The sequence below is a fragment of the Clupea harengus genome, chromosome 5 (genome assembly GCF_900700415.2).
Source record: "Clupea harengus chromosome 5, Ch_v2.0.2, whole genome shotgun sequence".
Lineage (NCBI taxonomy): Eukaryota > Metazoa > Chordata > Actinopteri > Clupeiformes > Clupeidae > Clupea > Clupea harengus.
The window spans coordinates 20502278-20521778 of NC_045156.1; the positions used below are offsets into that span (position 1 = coordinate 20502278).

The 19501-nt window shown below is 43.6% G+C and overlaps 1 protein-coding gene across 1 annotated transcript in view; it reads left to right on the forward strand.

Moving 5' to 3' along the window:
* Positions 1 to 19501, forward strand: part of grm2b (glutamate receptor, metabotropic 2b) — a 30743-nt gene that overhangs the window by 7380 nt on the left and 3862 nt on the right. Inside the window, exons 3-5 of the mRNA XM_012824800.3 lie at positions 1594 to 2246; positions 11545 to 12382; positions 14496 to 15559. Of these exons, the coding sequence (XP_012680254.1) occupies positions 1722 to 2246; positions 11545 to 12382; positions 14496 to 15559 (2427 nt within the window). The 5' untranslated portion in view covers positions 1594 to 1721. The remainder of the gene's footprint in view (positions 1 to 1593; positions 2247 to 11544; positions 12383 to 14495; positions 15560 to 19501) is intronic.

The following is a 19501-nucleotide window of genomic DNA, read 5'->3' on the forward strand; positions in this document are numbered from 1 at the left end:
CACCATCAGTGCAATCCTGTAGGTCTACAGACCCACAACTCCAGCTGCACGCACAGGCAGGCAAATAAACTACGCCAGGCCCGGACGTCGGGAAGAAGACGGAACAGAGGACAGACAGCAGATGGAAGCAGTGCCCCAGGTGGCATCAGTCTACCCTCTTTATAGATGTTAGGGGCACGCCTCAGCCCCAGGGTGAATGGACGGGGGAAATACATTGCAGTGAAGCAGCAACACGTGCATGGGGAAACTTCCAGAAACAATGGCCACAGCATTCCCAGCATTCCCAGCACCAGTTTTGCTAAAAGCAGCCTTTACTTTTTTTGCCTTTTTGTCTTGCCATCTGTTTTTCACTTCATCCATTTCCCTACCTGAAGCTGTCAGCAACACTATTGACTTTGTTTGTTACAGCCGCACAAATAGTCCTGGTATGTTTTTTTTGAGTGGTGTAGAATTACGGCCCTATATTATGTCTCTGTTTGATGACACTTTGTTAGCATGTCTATCTATTTCCTGATCGCTAAATTTCTGTTTCTTTTTCTGTCGGTCGGCGGTTCCCTGATTCCACTCAATTGCGCTTCCATTCAAATGTGCTCGCAATTAAATGATTCCTGTCAATCAAGATCTTAGGCCTCCTGTTGATCCTGGTCTGTAATGTTAGCGGCACTTGAAGACTGGGAATATGCAGTGTGTTAAGGGGTGAAGCATGAGTGGGGTGGATTTTGTAATCATGCCGTCTTTGAGGAAGAGCCCACCCTCACCATGCTGATTTTGAGATACACTTCAGAATCTCATTATTCGTACTATACGTAATAACACGAGAACTATTCGAGCAAGTGTGATTGAAAATTCTGTGGTTCCTATGATAACGCTGAACTCCACACCACCCCCCTTTGGCTTGTTTCCATGGCAACCATTGTTTGAGATGAGAAGTCCTAATAACTTGTAAAGGGTTTCTTATCCACAGAACTCCCGGGGTCACAGCCAGGAGTCCCGCCCACCGGCTCAGCGGCTTAGATTACTACGAATTAATACATACAAGGTTGATGCTGTCTGACTATCTGGGAGGAATGTGCTCAAAGCAAAATGAACAATTTCAGTTGAGCACACAAAACCTAATTAAACTTCAAAACTTCAATTACCAAGTATCTGTTTTTTTTCCATGTGTTGTTTCTCTATCAATGTATGTTCCAGTAAGTCAAATCCTTGCACAATAGTTCTTTATGTATTTCTAAATCAAATCACTAAATCATTTACTATTTAAATATAGTCATATAATGAGAGAGAGAGAGGGAGAGAGAGAGAGATGTCTATAGCTGATAAAAACTAAAGTTTTTTGTTTTCAGGCAAGAGAATCATTAGAGCTCAGCGGAACACATGGAGTAGTCTCACTTCTAACTGTTTTCAAAATCAAGCTTTCTCCACCTCATGTCCGTCATTGCAGGTTCACACTCAGACAGATATTTATGTATATAGATTTTGCTGATTCATTTCTATTTGTTTAAGTTGAGTTGAGTTTGAGTTGGACAAGTTGATGGCTGTGCTAAGAACACGTGTCCCTTTAAAAGTGTATCTTCATCATTCTTTTACCGGCAGGTGCACAGCAAACAAAGATGGAAGTCCTCCCACTTGAAGACCAGCTCAACATTCAGGCATAAAAGGAAAGACAAAGATACCGTGGCAGTGATCAGCATCAGGTACTCCCTTGCTAAAGCAACCTAAGCATGATGGTGACAAGAGAAGCCCACCTCTCCAGGCCGCTCAGGTCATCGCCCATCACCCCCCACTGGTGGCTCCAGCTCCTCCTCATCACCCTGCTGGCTCCTGAGGCCCTGTCCAGCCCCAGGGTCCCACCGGCAGAGGCCGCCTCCAAGCGGGAGATCATCATCAAGGGCGACCTGGTCATCGGGGGCCTGTTCCCGGTGCACGAGAAAGGCGACGGCTCCGAGGACTGCGGGAAGATCAACGAGCACAGGGGCATCCAGAGGCTGGAGGCCATGCTGCTGGCGCTGGACGAGATCAACCAGGACAACAACCTCCTGCCAGGGCTCACGCTGGGCGCTCACATTCTGGACACCTGCTCCAAGGACACCTACGCGCTGGAGCAGTCGCTGGAGTTTGTGCGTGCCTCGCTCACCAAGGTCCACGAGACGGGCTTCATCTGTCCCGATGGCACCTCGCCGCAGAAGGATGACATTCTGGCCATCTCTGGGGTCATCGGAGGTTCCTACAGCGATGTCTCCATCCAGGTAATGTTAGGTATCTTTGAAACACTGAGACAGGTGAAGAAGTCGTAGCTCTTCTCATGCCCTACTAAGAACCAATTAATACATTATTCCTCAACACATCTCCAGAGAGCTTGGTAGGGTAACCTTCAGGTCTCTGAATCCCCTGATAGAATATTGCCCTGTACAAGCTAAACGCTGATATGTATAGTGATGTAAGAGGGCTGTTTTACAGGAAGTGGTTTTGGTTAAAGCACTACAATAAACAACTGCTTTTCTCAATCAAAATAGCCTCTAATTCAGATATTCTATAAACAAATTTGTGAAATTTTGAGGTACCAAAGGCTATTTAAAAACTGTGTAAAACTTTGTTGTGTTTCCTAGACCATATTGAATAGATATCTTAAAGCCTGAGCTGATGATGCCTGCATTGGAGTGTCTGTAAAGCTTGGCTGCCAGTTCCTTGTGATGGAGATATCTGGCATGTTCGGCTAGCTCAGGGCATCAAAACATCAGAGAGAGCCTTCTCTTAAACTAACATGTACTATATGTGTGCAAGCGTGCATACATGCGGAAAATGAGAAGGAAAAGAAAATGTCACGTCTAACTGGGCAAACATTGCCTTCCAGACTGTAGCACGCAAGACGTTTACATGGGAACGCTACTGTACAAGGCACGCTTAAATATCACCCTGTTGTCTAGACTCCAGTTTCATTTTGTAGGATATAATGATGGCAAAACATTACATACATTAAAACAATAAATATCTAAATGTCTTTATGGCATGAGACAAATGGTTTGAATGTGTCCGTGTTCTCATGCATATATATTTTTGCACTGCTTTTCATTAGCATTATGAGACAGATTAAGCAATCCATGATGGATCTACTTACTGGTAAATTACATAAGCATTGAAGAACTTTGTGTAAATAAATTGTGGTACTTGACTGGTCCTTTTTCCCATGAGTAAGTATACTGTATACTACAGTGACAGCTATACAGCTATTCGTCTATCATTTCTACTGGTTTGATAGTGAATACCCAAATGCCTTGTTTCAATTCCAATACAAGCATGTCAGTAGGTTTATAGTGCTGCCTTTCAAATATGCCAGTCAGTCCAGTGCATTCTTCAAGGTCAGAAGGCTGACTCCAGGCTCTGGGTTTGATTAGTGATAATTATTAGGTTAGAAATTAATTAAAGAAAGCACCTCTAGGTCATCATTAGCATGAATTGAGCAGCCACTCATTATGCAACCCTTACATATGTCACATGAGATACAGCAGTGAACGTGCTGATCTGATGAGCAAAGTAGAGAACTGAGGAGGAGGAGGAGGAGAAAGAGGAGGAGGAGAAGGATGGCCACTGGTGCAGCTACCATCCAGGAGGTCTGTTTGTGATGTGAGTGAGCAGTCAAGATGAAGGAAACACTGAACCTCAAGGTAGCCTCCACCACATATTCAGTCCAGTGATGTTAATTACTTGAGAATCATGACCCAGTTGTCCCTATCACTTTCGTCGCTGGTGTTGCCACTGTCGGGGCTTTTGAACTCTGTCCGGTCGCGGTCAGCGGTTGGTAGGAGGCTAGGCTAGGCTAGGCTGGAGGATTGCAGTGAGGCTGCAGATGGCTGCTGGCTTTGATGTGGTGAGGAAGAAGCTTGGCATGGAGGAACATCACCCCCTCCCCTCTTTCCCTGCACTTGCCACAGGGGAACCACCGCCAAGATGCTGTTCATCAGTGGGCTGGAGCTTTTCGCTCATGTCTGCACAGAGAGGAGCTGGCAAATAACCAAGACCAGCGTGACGTTGCAGAACCTGACTAAAAAAAGGAGTTTAACACATGGCATCACACTCGCAATTTCTGCTCTATTTCTGCGCTGTTTTCTCACTCCTCCTCGCCATCTGGATGAGAGGGAAAAGATCAGAAGAGTGACTGTGTCTGTAACTGACAGTTTGCTGCCAAAGTGTCATTTGGTTAGCTACATTATTTAAATTAAAACGCTTGCTTAGAGTATACTTTGTTGTACTCCAGAAGTCTACCATCCAATTATGCTTGGGAGATGTGAGGGCTCTTTCTGTGGAAATTTCGGATTCATTGTTTTTTTTTCCCTGCTGATTAAAATTCTTGCTGTGCAGGAACATGAGTTTCCGGCGTAAGTTTAATGACAGAATTATTTCCATTTAAATTGTTTTCTCTCTGCAGTACGACAAATGATTCTTAGCAGACTTATCTTCTCTTTTGGTCCATTTAATATATTTGCAACCAAAAAATGTATGCTTATGGACTAATGGTGAAAGCAAGCTTCAGCATCCTTTTAGTTTATTCACACTTGGCATCTGAATCTAATCTAATCGTAATCACGTATACACACACACACACACACACTTTATTTTCTAAGCAACCTGATGCTTCCACAGTGATGGTGAAGCTTGATGTTGTATATAGAGATGCATTAACCATGTGAGTTAGAAGGTGATGACAGTGTCTATGTCACTCTGCAGTTTGCTGCTCTATGTGTGAGCTTTTATGTGGAATAGACCAGCTCAGTGCAACTGCAATTTGAACCAGCATCAGACTGAGGAGTACTGACCGTGATGTTTGTGTGTGAAAGCCAAAATGGTAGACACTACATCATTAAAGTGCAAACATCAAAAATATTATGATGATGACAAGCTATGAAAGACTGGGTAGATTCATTGGTTTCATTGTAGTTGGTATGGCGACTCATCTTTCCTGTCACATCATACATGTCCTTCTGAGAAAAGAAAGAGTAAAATGAGAGTCAAAACCAGCTGAATAAAAAATGCAATTACAGACACTCAGGACCATTTTACACCTCTACCCCACTCCCTGATATTTCTCTATTTTCAAAAGCATAAACATGGGCCAAGCTCATTACCCAAGCAGCACTGCGTTAAGAGGGGGGTCCGATGCGAGGGAGGGGGGTTTGGTCCTATTGACACTGACATCTACAACAGACATCTTTGCTTGGTCTCCTCTCTGAGAGGTGTTGTTTTCAGTCCTCGCAAGGTGACATGGAATAAATTATCATATTTTCATACAGAACCTGTGGGAGACTGGTATTGTGAATACTAATAACATGCATAAATATGTCCTGCAGAATTATATCCTCTGCTGTGGTATCAAACACTCTGAGAAATTGTCTGCCTATGCAAATGTGTTTCTTGTGATGCAGCGGCACTGTTTTTGTTTTTGTCTTGTTGAAAGTGTAGGCGAGTAGTTTCGTTACTCAGGGGGACTATATAGGTGTTTGCCATTACTTTTGAACCACTACTAGGCACAACCGACACCTCCATCTGAAAAGTGTTAGGCATCCACGGCTGAAGTTTGCAATCAAAATCATTGTGTATTTGCATTATCATTGGGTGTGATTTAAAGCAGTCAACAGCTGAGATCTTTGCTCTTCAGCAAAGAGTGTTGAGGATGTTAGAGAAACATGCCACGCAGGTGTCGAAACAGGGTGTTAAAAGGAGGGTAAAACAGATCTTGACTGTTGTTGAATTATTACATTTAAAGAGAATCCCACTCCTTTCAGGCTTTCTGATATACCCCATCCCTTCACTGGGAATTACTAAACTCAGAGTGGGCACACACAGGCGAAAAACTGACTACCTGGCTACAACATAACTTATAAAAAATATTATTTAAATTTACCAGCCCCTGTGTAGTGTCTTAGAAAACCAGAGAGGCAAACACTGCACCAGTGTATTGGTCCACACACTATTTGCATTTACTGACCAGCTATCAAGTTAACACATCACGTTGGTACCACTGATGTTAACTTCCTGGATACTTGCATTTCAGTTGTTAATGGGCATATTGTTTTCTCTCTTTCTATAGAGATCACATAAGAACAGTCTCCTTCATACCACCCCACCCCACCTCCTTCAAATGTGATTTGTCCAATAGCCAAGTCATTAGACTCAATTGGATCTGCTTTGATAAGGTTCATTTTGAAGCCAAAGCACAAAACCTTTATCAGGGCCTGTATCAGTTCACAAGGACAAGATGCATCTCAGAGCTATGAAATAAAACACATTAATACCCATTGGTGTATTATTGAAACCGATGGGCAACTGAAGGAGTTATTTACTGATTTTCCACTCTGGGTGTTCTCTAGGAACCCTTACTTGAGAGACAAATTGGTTCACGCAGACATCACAACACCCTACATGGATACCCGTAGACACCAGCAAACTCCCTATGCAATGACTGCATCTCCTGTTCCCATTCTCTTAAACTGAAATCTAATCTTAAGTATGAATCATCCACATACCCACTCACATCTTAAGAACTTGTTAGTGCAGATTCACACACACACACACACACACACACACACACACACACTCACACACACACACACACACACACACACACACACACACACACACACACACACACACACACACATTTACATTTACATTTATTTATATTTATATTATATTTATATAATATGCCCATCCTCCATTATATGTGTGGATTATTGAGCAGTTATTGAACACTTCACCTGTCTTTCGGCACTTTCAGTCTGCCAATTAGGACAGAAGACTTTTACAGTGGGAGGATTTGGGGGATTTTTAGTTGAAGTCATTGTGTCCTGTTGGCATGAAAAAAGACATTATAGCAGCAGGGAAGAGTTTTTAAGAAGCAAGCTAGCATGAAAAAACCTTGCAAACACCAGCAACGGCAAAATTGGCACAGATAAAAACTTGCTAGCATGCTAACTGGTGTCTAACTGCTAACTTTCACAGATCATTTGTTTTTCAGTATAGACTCTCAACTTTTTTTGGCAATAAACATTAATAGAAAACACTAAGATGTCACATAATCTTCTGAATATCCATATGATCGCAACATTTTTAGCCAATGACATAAACACTAACATGTCACATACTGTAATCACAGAAAATGCTATTCAAAATGGCAATGCGAGAGTGATTCTTCTACATCCTCCACAAGGAGGTGAACAAAAACTAGGGCTACAAGCACATGACTATGGAGCCCCTATCTGTTTGTATTGTGTAATAACGTGTATTTACATCTAAAATACGAAATATAATGTCAGTTATTCATTGTTAGGATACAACACTAATTGTAACACCAAATACAAAACCGGTGGCTCATCTTACCATCAAGGCTATGGCTAATTTTGCCCCACAGTTGGGAAAAGGCCTTAGTCTAACAACCCATAGCTACACTTTTGCTAATTCACTCACATCACACACATGATTTTAGACACTGCCAGCTCATCAACATCACTGATATGACTTTTTAAACTGAGTAAATTACGTTTTATGTCACACTGGTTATGCCTGGTATTTAAAAAAAAAAGACATTGACAGGCAAAAAAAAAAGGTTTTTGGTGAAAAAAATGCTTTCCACTTCATCCACATGGTTCTGTTTTCCACAGCAATATGAAAAAGGGATAATGCAAACTGATTGTAGGGTCACATGACCAAAAACTGTGTATGGTTGCCCAGATACAGACGGTGGGTTAACTTACCCTCTGGCCCATCTTACCCCACTCTCCCCTATATCTCAGAGAGAAGGTTTAGTTCCGTTCTCTGCAGGACAGTCTGACATGGTGAAGTAAACAATGCTGTCATTATTTTTGTGTTCCTTCAGCAGGAATATGTCCTTAAAGTCCACACACTATACTTGGCGGTGCCCTATGGGAAAACCAGATGGGCTCTTCATGATTTAAACATGATAAAAGCCCCCAGAGAGCCCATGGGCTCTTTCAACTAGTATATAACATACTATACATTCATAGGGAATTTCTAGAAACACACTCTAATGAAGTCCTTGCCAGTCTTTTCTTTTGAACACTCCTTATAGATCATTTTTTTACCAGCTTAATTGACGGAGTTAATGTTAGTGTGTGTGAAATTAAACATTCATGGCAAGTTTCAATCGGATAGTTGAAAGCAGACACAGCCGGTTCTTGTGCAGATGGAATAGTATTGGAGAAGCTTTTCCTCCCTTTGTCAGAGAGGAGAAGGGGAGAGAGAGAGACTGTCAAACGCTTCACTGAAACTCTGAGGAGGTTCTGGCCAAGGCAGGACACAGCTTTTTTATTGTAATTTTTAGATTTGACAGCTAACTGACAAACCGGTGACAGCCAGTTGTTCTCGGAACCATTGTCCATTTTTGCTGCCTGTCACTGTAGAGATAAAGAAGAAATGAAAAAAAAAGAAATTCAGGACAATAAAATCATAATTACCTTTCAGTAATATTGTGGCGCTCCAATGCCATGGCATGTCATCATGGTAATCAAATGTCTTGATATTTTTCTGGTATATGATTTTCTGACCAATTCTAGGTACTGATTGTTATGAATCAGTCAACTGGTGCCATCATGCATTCAAAATAAATTGGGTTTCACAGGACAGATTGCCTTTTGAACAAACTAAATGTCTGTTATGTTGCCAAGAAACTGTCAGCGTTTACATTTCATAATATTTATTATTGTTATTTGTTCAAAGGTTCATGCAATGAGAAATTTGTTGAGAATAATCATTGGGGTAGTTGGAAAGTATCTCTCTGGTTGTAAAGACCCAAACCCCTTCTTGAATGAGACAAAAATCCCTTCAGCATTTCAGAAGTTTAGGTGCACGTCTGGAAAATGAAAAGATATACCGGTATGCCCCATTTTCTCCACATGCCATCTCTCTTCACACCCCCAACCCATACAAGGCTGTTATATTTAGCAAGAGAGAGATCTTGTTATGATAATAAAACATTTGATTTATACAGCACCCTTCTGACTATATAGCCCAGGCGCTTTACAGAAGGAATACAGAAAATAACAATAAATACAAAAAAACAAAAAATAAATGAATAAACAAACAGACAAAAATATACAAAGGCGTATAAAAAATTCATAAAATAAACATAGGTGTATGTATACTAAAATATTAATGGATACACAACGTATTAACTTTTAACAAACCCAGGTGACCGACATTTAACGGTACCCAGGGAGCAGGCAGGTCTGTTTGGGATGCTGAGTGCTCGGCGTGGCATTGCGCTTGTCTAAGTGCATCATATGTACTCCATTTCATCTCAGAGGCCAGCGGATACCTCCGTTCCCCAGGGCTGATGGCCATTGGATGGTAAAAGAGGGTCTGTCAGAGTGTGTTAAGCCCTGTGACTCAGTTCAGTTTAATGTCAGTCAGCTCACGAGAAAAACCTCCAAAGGCATAATAAAATTAAGGTTTACACTGAAATGCTAACACGTACACAATCTATTCACTGACTACTAATTCACTAATTTGGTATGCATTCTAAATGTTTACTGGTTCTTTTGCTCCTAAGAACTCTATTTATAATGTATGCATGGTCATATTCAGTGTATAGTTCAGTATTGGTACCTTGTGGAGTGGAGAGTGATGTCCATTAGGGGATGGTAGGCTTTCAATTCATGGTGATTTCTTTTGTAAGAACAGAAGATTCCTTATAAACCATATTATAAATTCACAATTAATATAATTTTGCCTTTGATCTCAAACATACGCAATAATATTCTGATTCTATTTTGATCCTTTTTCAATGTGAGGGCACCAATTGCATCACCATGTTCATTTCCTCCATCGTTTTCTTTCTCCCCAAAATCTCCCGAAGCCACATACTCCCCAAACACAGTAGTCACATGCTAATGACTGGTTATCTATGCAGTGTTCTCCCCGCACCGATGACAAACACGCCACAAAACACCTGTGAAGCAGGTGAGAACAGATGAGCGCTGCAATGTTTTTGAATAGAGCTAGAGTTTCAATAAGAACCAGGGAGAGAGAGATGGGGAGGGGGGGGGGGGGGGGGGGGAGGACATATCTACTCAAACCCTGGGAATCCTTCTGCCTGGGGCTTTATTTAGGCATGTGCAGCGCCAGGAGGGGAGACGCTCCCAGCAGTGGCGCTTTTAGAGGAGCACACAAATCTCAATCACACAGCCCCCCAGGGCTTAATTGTCACCACAAATTGCCTTGCTCTGCACATTCATGTCTCCTCCATCTCGCCCGCCTCGACACAAACCCACCACCCCCCACCCCACACCACCTCAACCCCTCCCGTCTCACATAGAAGTGTCTGTGCCTGCAGATTCTGACAGAACATTTTTTTTCTTAAATTATGCTGAAGTAATTTAGTCATATTTAAAACAGATAAATAGTCCCTGTAAAAAGCTGTGATCATATAACTATAACTGTCAGCAATGTGGAAGGGAATCAATGCCTTTGTGTATAAAAGTCTGACAAACTAGCCAGTTATCAGGTTCACTGCACCATGACCAAGTCTGTTTATGCCAACTAAGAATGTATGGACCACAAACAGAGCTAACATTGCCTGTGAAGCCACATAAGAAGCACTTCTTATCTGGTGTTGCTGCTATTATCTTTGGCCATCTGGATGGGTCCTGGCATAGCGCTGTTTTTGGGCGGTTGCCTGAAGATTTAAGCACAGATGCACCAGAGACAGGGGATAGAGAAATGGGGGCGTCACGATCTCTTGCAGAATCTCGGCGGAGAGACACACAAACAGGGATGAGAGAAAACTCTGGGCTGCTGAATGCATCTCGGATTGCCAGGAAAACAGATTGCAGCTCAGGGCTATCAGCTCTGTTCGATCCATTGATGTGACGGGTGATTCTGGTCTTTCATATGGCCCCGAAATGTGTGAGTAAGAGATTCACTCCCAGGATATTTCTGCGTGAGGGTCAACTGAGGGGGAGTCTGTTTATGAGTCAATATCTTCGACTCAGACAGGAACTCCAAAGATTCGTGGTCAACTTAGCATTTCTTACTTTTGCATGGGCAAAACTTATTTTCCTCAAACATATGTGCCTATAATGCCATGTCTTTAAACATAGGCTCCGTTTTCACACAAATGCTGTGTACAAACTCACATACACGCGTGCAGCTTTGGTCAAACTGTCTCTCTCTCCCTCACATACACGCGTGCAGCTTTGGTCAAACTGTCTCTCTCTTCCTCACATACACGTGTGTATCTTTGGTCAAACTGTCTCTCTGTTCCTCACATACACGCGTGCACCTTTGGTCAAACTGTTTCTCTCTTCCTCACATACACGCGTGCACCTTTGGTCAAACTGTCTCTCTCTTCCTCACATACATGTGTGTACCTTTGATCAAACTGTCTCTCTCTTCCTCACATACACGTGTGTACCTTTGGTCAAACTGTCTCTCTCTTCCTCACATACATGTGTGTACCTTTGGTGAAACTGTCTCTCTCTTCCTCACATACATGTGTGTACCTTTGGTGAAACTGTCTCTCTCTCTCTTTTGCAGGTGGCCAACTTGCTCCGTCTCTTCCAGATCCCCCAGATCAGTTATGCCTCCACCAGTGCAAAGCTGAGTGACAAATCCCGTTATGACTACTTCGCTCGCACTGTTCCCCCCGACTTCTACCAGGCCAAGGCCATAACGGAGATCCTACGCTACTTCAACTGGACCTACGTGTCTACGGTGGCCTCAGAGGGTGACTATGGCGAGACGGGCATCGACGCCTTCCAGCAAGAGGCCCGGACGCATCAGATCTGCATCGCCACCTCCGTCAAGGTCAGCCGCTCCATGAACCGCTACAGCTATGACAACGTGATCCGCTCGCTGCAGCAGAAAGGCAACGCCAAGGTGGTGATCCTGTTCACGCGAAGCGAAGACGCGCGGGAGCTGCTGGTGGCGGCCACCCGCATGAACGCCTCCTTCGTGTGGGTGGCGAGCGACGGCTGGGGTGCACAAGACAGCGTGGTCAGGGGCAGCGAGGCGGTGGCCAACGGGGCCTTCACCATTGAGCTGGCCTCATACCCCATCCGCGAGTTCGCTGACTACTTCACCAAGCTCACGCCGCACGGCAACAATCGCAACCCCTGGTTCCGGGAGTTCTGGGAGCACCGCTTCGGGTGTCAGCTCAACGAGCCGGGCTGCGCCCTGCGGAGCCTCCGCGACGGGGCCTTCCAGCAGGAGTCCAAGATCATGTTTGTGGTGAACGCCGTCTACGCCATGGCACATGCCCTGCATAACATGCGGCAGGCCGTTTGTCCCAACACCACAGGACTGTGTGAAGCCATGAAACCTGGCAACGGGAAAAGGTTTTATCGAGAGTTCGTCCTTAAGGCAAAGTTTGATGGTGAGTGCTGCTCAATGTTACTAATTCATGAATATCAGGGAATTTATCATAGATCTGCAACCTCACTAGCTTGTGTGGTCACAGACATATTAGCTGAACATATGCTAATCAAGGTATCAGAGCTATAGCATCAGAATATTTCAGTTGCAGACAGAAATAGATTAAGATTAATAATGCTAATGCCAATATTAAACAATACACCACTTAAATAATTAAATGAAAGCCGATCTAGTGTTATAAATCAAAACATTAAATAAAAATGCCAAGAAATCTATTGTTAAGAATGTATACTTTTGAGCAATGAATGAAAGAGTAACACACAGTATACCACTGATGCTAACAGTAGTTCCTTTGGCTTCTGAGATTTGCAATTATTAGCATTTGCAAGGGAGGAGAAGGGCCTTAATTATCAGGTTTGAGCTCATTTAAAGATCCACTTCAGCACGTAACTGGCTGTGAGATTTATTGAACCTGTGCTCTCTGAGCATGTGTCACAGGAAGAATTAAAACCAAAACAAAACCTACTTGGCAGTGGAGACACTTTTGCAGTAAATACCCATCAAATGAAAACCTGCATAAATGCTGAATTTTAATGCATGTAAGCTGTGGCTACTAATGGCAGCCTTTGGGCATTTGTGTGTTTTGGAATCTGCAAAGCCGTATCCTACAAAGCCTGCTGTTATGGATAACAGTAACACTTCCACCTTCAGAGGAGAGTGCTCAGTGCCTTTCTGAAGAAGCATAACAAGGGCTTGACTGCTTGTCTTGGTTTAAGTCTCTGATAGGAAGGATGAGAGAAAGGATGTGTTCAGAGAATAAGAGAAGACAACCTTCTGGTGGCTTGCACTGCAAATGGTCAATATTGGTCAATACTGGGAATTTCAGCGGTCAAAGGTCTGATGTCCCCATAGTTCTATTAGTTCTAGTACATTGTCATTTAGCAGTGCTACGTATCATCTGAAGTGTCCCAGATCAATTCTATTCATTCACGTATATGCTCTTCCTAGGAGATGGCTGAAAGTTAGGCATTAAAAGTTTTGACCCACAGATTGAAATTAATTGTATATATTTTCGATACAGAAATACAGATCACCCATACTTGTGAAACACTGGGTATCAAAACAGTCCATGTTTTGAATCATTTTCCAAAGAGCTGTAAAATATTGCTACAGTGGGTGCACCTAACTGAACTTGCCCACGCAGAGCAAGATAAACAGTTTCTCCCCTTGTAGCTCAAAGAGCACCTTTCAGAGTAAGGAGCCATGTGTAGTTTCACATACTCATGCATACAGAGACACAAAAACCACTGTCCCACAGGGCTCCCTTTAAATAGGTATGGCGATATCTCTTATGAGCCTAATTAGTGATGTAAGCTCAATGGCATGTTGCAAAGAGTTAAATCACAGCGGTTTGCTGCTCCTTCCACAGGGAACTGTACTGACTCGAACAGGATGTGGACTATAGGTTGTTTTAATCAGCGCCAGACCCAGGCTTGAAGATGTAGAGGCAGACTTTTACAGAGCTGTGTTTCAGATGGGAAGCATTTAAAATGCTATTCAAACAGCCTTTGTGAAAGGGGTGGTTCACTCAAAACCAAAATTGTGTCATTATATACTTATCTCTTGTCAATTAAAATGCATATATTGAGGTAAACACAATAGGAGTTAGTGAGCAGGGTTTCTCTTAATATAGAGTGTGTCTCTTTTCTTTTCTATGAACGTGAGTGGTAGCCAGACCTCTGTGGTTACTGGGATTTTAGTGAATACATTCATTTGTGCTTCACAGACAAGCAGATCTTTCCCTACGGGTGACAACTGGCAGGAGGATGAGTGGAAAATGCCAACATGTAGGAGCTGGGTGGTTTTTGGCTTTCACGGATAGATTTAGAGATTTCTCAGTGCAGGAGAAAAAAAACAAAGTTGTTTTTGTGCCTGTGGTTCACACAGCTAGTTTGGCTGTGGTCCGTTCGATAACTCAAATTCCTTCTGCCAATAGGGAGAGTGACTGTCAACACAGGACTGAATCAAATATTCTTCTTACTTTATTTGTCTGGTTTTATGTCTATCAAAATGTTCAACCACTCTGATTTTTCTCTTAACTTCCCCTTCTGTAGCTCCTTTCAGACCGGCAGACACAGAGAATGTTGTTCGTTTCACCTCCACTGGAGACAGCCTCGGTCGCTACAACATCTTCCACTACCACAAGGAGAACGGCAAGTATGTCTACAGGAAGGTGGGCTACTGGGCAGAGAACCTGGTGCTGAACAACAGCCAGATACCATGGGGAAATGGCGTGGTGCCCACCTCGCAGTGCAGCGACCCGTGCCACCCCAACGAAGCCAAGAGCATGCAGCCAGGGGACGTGTGCTGTTGGATCTGCATTCCCTGCCAGCCCCACCAGTACTTGCTGGACGAGTTCACCTGCCAGGACTGCGGCTTCGGCGAGTGGCCTCTGGCTAACCTGACCGGCTGCTTCGAGCTTCCAGAGGAATACATCCGCTGGTCAGACGCCTGGGCCATTGGTCCGGTGACCATCTCCTGTTTCGGGATGCTGTGCACGATAATGGTGGCCGGTATCTTTATGCGGAACAACAACACTCCGGTAGTGAAGGCGTCGGGCCGCGAGCTCTCCTACATTCTGCTGCTCGGCATTTGGTCGTGCTACGCCATGACCTTCATCTACATCTCCAAGCCGTCGGCGGCTGTGTGCACGCTGCGCCGCCTGGGCCTGGGCACGTCTTTCGCCGTCTGCTACTCGGCGCTCCTCACCAAGACCAACCGCATCGCCCGGATCTTCGGCGGCGTCCGCGACGGGGCCACGCGGCCCCGCTTCATCAGCCCGGGCTCGCAGGTGGCCATCTGCGCGGCGCTCATCTCCTGCCAGCTGCTGGTGGCCATGACCTGGCTGCTGGTGGAGGCGCCGGGCGTCCGGAAGGAGGTGGGACGGGAGCGGCGCGACGTGGTCACGCTCAAGTGCAACAGCAAGGACTCCAGCATGCTGGCCTCGCTGGCCTACAACTGTGTGCTCATCATCCTCTGCACCGTCTACGCCTTCAAGACCCGGAAGTGCCCCGAGAACTTCAACGAGGCCAAGTTCATCGGCTTCACCATGTACACCACCTGCATCATCTGGCTGGCCTTCCAGCCCATCTTCTATGTGACCGCCAGTGACTACAGGGTAAGTTGAAGTGAGGCTGTGAGTGAGTGTGTATGGGGCCGGGGCAATGATGACAGGTTATTCAGTGATTCATGGAAGCATTAGCATTAAGTTAGCAGGTGAGTGAACCAAAGTGTTGTTATTGTTTTATGGAATCATAGGCCCAAAGGACTGCTTCACTTTTAAAATATTCAATTATCACCTTTCAAAATGGCCTTCTCTTGGACGGGAGAGTTGCTTTGGATTCTGTTGGCAAAAAAAACTAAAACAAAACAAGCACTCCAAGACCACAGAGTCAGTGAATTTTTATTTCTGAGTTTCATTTTGATAATGTGGCTCTCACACACAGGCTACAGTACTGTGCCAAGCTATTTAGATAAGCATTAAAATCCTATCCATTAGCAAGACAGTCTTTAAATGTTACCTTCCCGGGACCCAGGTGGCATATCTCAACTCCACAGAGTCTTATGAAAGAGGATGGAGTTCTTTTCATCACTCCCAGGGAGTCTTCTAAACAGAGAACAAAGAGAAGGCGGTGGCCTCATCTGGGTCAGATTAGCTGGATTCTCTCTGACTGGTGTCCCAGCTGGCAGGATGGCTCTGCCACAGAGGGAGCACATCATCAGCTCCACTAAATTTAACCTCACTTCCAGGAGACACAGGCTGTAGTGATAAGACAGTTGAAAAAGCAGAAATGACCGTGGCTCTTCATCTTCACAGATACAGAACTAACTGCTAAGAGTGGCTAAAAATAGTGGAGTAAAATAGGGGGATTTCTATAGCCTGATTCATTTTAAATGGCAGAAGTTACAGTACATTCAGTAATTTCCTATACTGTATCTTATTACGCACATAGGAAACATGACTGTAAAGAATACAAGTAAGCATGGACCGTGGTAACTACACAGCGAGATTGTTTGGGGTCAGGAATTTGCCCGCTGTTGAAATTTTGTGAATCACCAGACACCTGTCCTGAGTGAATCACCAGACACCTGTCCTGGAGTTCCAGTTTGAATGAAATATACGGGTACAATAGAAAATAGGGGGAAGTTGTGGGTCTGTTCTGTTTACTGGGTGGGTTATGTTTACTTGATAATTACACAGAAGCAAAGAAAGAAGTTTCAGTCGCTGCTCTATCAGAATGAGTATTTAACAAACCAGGGTGAACAACCTTCAGTAAAGGCCCACAGCTCGGCGCATAATTGAGCTTTGCTCGAAAGCAGTGGGCAGTTTGTACCTGCTGAGTGTTTTTGTGTCTGTGTGCTTACATGTTTGTGTTTATTTATTTATTTATTTGTGTGTGTGTGTGTGTGTGTGTGTGTGTGTGTGTGTGTGTGTGTGCTTCTGTGTGAGTCACACACGGCCCACACAAATGCCAAACCAGATCAAATCACATGTTTATTCCAAATGTATGATGTGCATAAAAAAACTGTTATTTAAAAAAAAACTAAAAAAAAACAATGTCTCAAGGCTATCAGGGGCTACAGAGGCCCTGCTGTGGCTTTGAGTAACAAAGTGTCAGTATTCACTTAACACCACGGTAAACAAAACCATTGAGAACGGCTGTAAACAGGCATCCGGCTCCAGCTTGCTCCACACCAGGTTGTGTCAGAAAGAATAAAACAGCCTTGATGAACAGCCAGGTATTCCCAGAGCATGACATTCCCTCTACTCCCCCACAGAGGCTATCAGGCATCAAAACAACAGAAAACACTCACCCAGGGGGGCTGTTAGCTAAAAGGCAAACAGGATTTATTAACAGACACCACTGACCCAGATGACTTCATACAAGTATGAACACTAATGAACTACTCATGGTTTTTTTTTTACAAAATAATTTCTTACTCTTTTGGACATGATTGTATACGGATTCCTCTGGATAATGTTTACAGTATTACACAGGGTGTATACAAATGTGTGAATTTCTTGGTGGTGTAATGTAGTGATGGAGCCCTTTTCCCCCAACTGGTCATATAGTCAGGTCTGTCTATCTAGCATCCGTGGTTCCTCCCCTCTGTTAGACCCTGGTGGGGTCGCTGCTTTTGCAAACAGTGGTTATTATCCGCTTTCAATCAGTGTTATTCCCTCGAATTTTACATACTTCTGGGATCCCAAAATGACTCACCGCAATATTCAATATATATTCAACAGCGTTTGAAATATTCATAGTCCATCCTTTACAATGCTTAAGGCACAAAAATCTGTTGGTGTTGCTTTAATGAGGTAGAGAAGGGAATTTAACACTTGACTAGAATGGGTCTAATTCAGTGTCAGTATACATGGCATCCTGCATTAATCAAAATGGCTATTCACTGATTTAACACTGGGGTCTTGTATGTGGCTGACTGGAACTCCATGGACCTTCACCCTGTCCCAGAGGTCCTCTATTCATCTGGCCTCTGTGCCTGCGTGGGCTTACCTCTGAGCTGCCTCCACACTGTGGGCTGGGCTTGAGTGAAAGGCCAGATTAGTGCGCTGCTCTAATTACGTAGGCTTAATTTAGGATCAGTGTGGCATGAAATAAACAGAAATGTGAAAGTTGGAGACACATTGGGCCTTCACATACCGTCTTATTAAAGTAACGCTAGCATCGCGTCCATCTAATTAATTATTAATATAATTATTAATTATCATATCACATCAGCAAAAGAATGTCTGGGTTCTCTGAAGCTTGCGTCAGGATTCTTGAGACTTTTATTTGACATGGAGCTGTATAAATAAATGAAATTAAAATTGAAATTGAAATTGATATGTGGTCTCATGAGTGTTTACGATTTGTTTTTAAAATCAAGAGCCAAATTTCACAGTTATCATTTCCAATTTCAAACACTAAGTATTCTTTTTGTGTCTCTGGCTGATATTTGGACATTAATTGAAACTCTGTCTTCCATATCAAGTCAGAATACCAACAAACATCAGGCACATTCCATAGTGGTTAACACAGTTGATCAGCTTTGATTCTGAAGCTGATAAGGTCTGCCTGATTAGATTGGGACTAGCCCTGTAAAAATACGTCTAGACGGTTTCTTTTTGCAACCGCCCTCCACCCCACCCCACCCCACCCTGCTCAGTCACTGGAGTTTCAGGCATTGATGTGCCCTTTTCTTGGGTGTTCAGCCTTACAGACTTCACTGATTGTTTTTGTGTTGAGGCATAAATCGAGGCACTTTGCTCTTTCTATCGTGAATAAGGTCAGCTGGAGACTTTGGGGGAGAGAAACCCACAGCTAAATATTTTTGGAGGGAGTCATGTGTTCATTCAATATATCAGTTTACATTGCACTGATTCTATCCACTATGATGATTATTCCATGTTGAACACGAGTAAACAAATAAATGTTGTTTAGTATGTGTCATAATCTAAGGAATGTTACATTTTATAATCATATATTCTCTAAACTTTTTTCATGGTTTGACTGTAAACATACCGTATATCTGCCTGCAAAACCAGGCATAATAGTTTATGCTTGCGTTTTTTTTCCCAATGGTCCCAGATGCTTTAGAGATATAACCCATGATCTTTTAACTGGAGTCCAGAAATCCCAACACCAGCACCACTGCTTGTTAGCATTGGTGTAGATTTTAAAATGCTTGGAGGGTTGGATTGCTGTCAGAGTGAAGAGTGTGCACAGCATTTGCTTATAGCCTCACTGCAGCATTCAGACCACAGCTCCATTTGAATGCTGTGGATGCGTGCCTGTCTAACATGGCAGGGGAAAAGTTTATGCCGTCTAGTTTCTACTGCCTGCAACATTACCCGGTGGTTCAACAGAGGTTAAGCTGTCAGGATGAGTTTGCCTTATTCTGATAAGGAATACGATCTGGCAATATGAAAGTTAGCAATGGCCAAAAATCTTGCGCACACTCACACACACATACCCGCACTCACACATACTCCAAGCAAGTTCACAAAAGGGCAAACAAAGACGTCTCACCACACACATACACACACAAACTGACACTG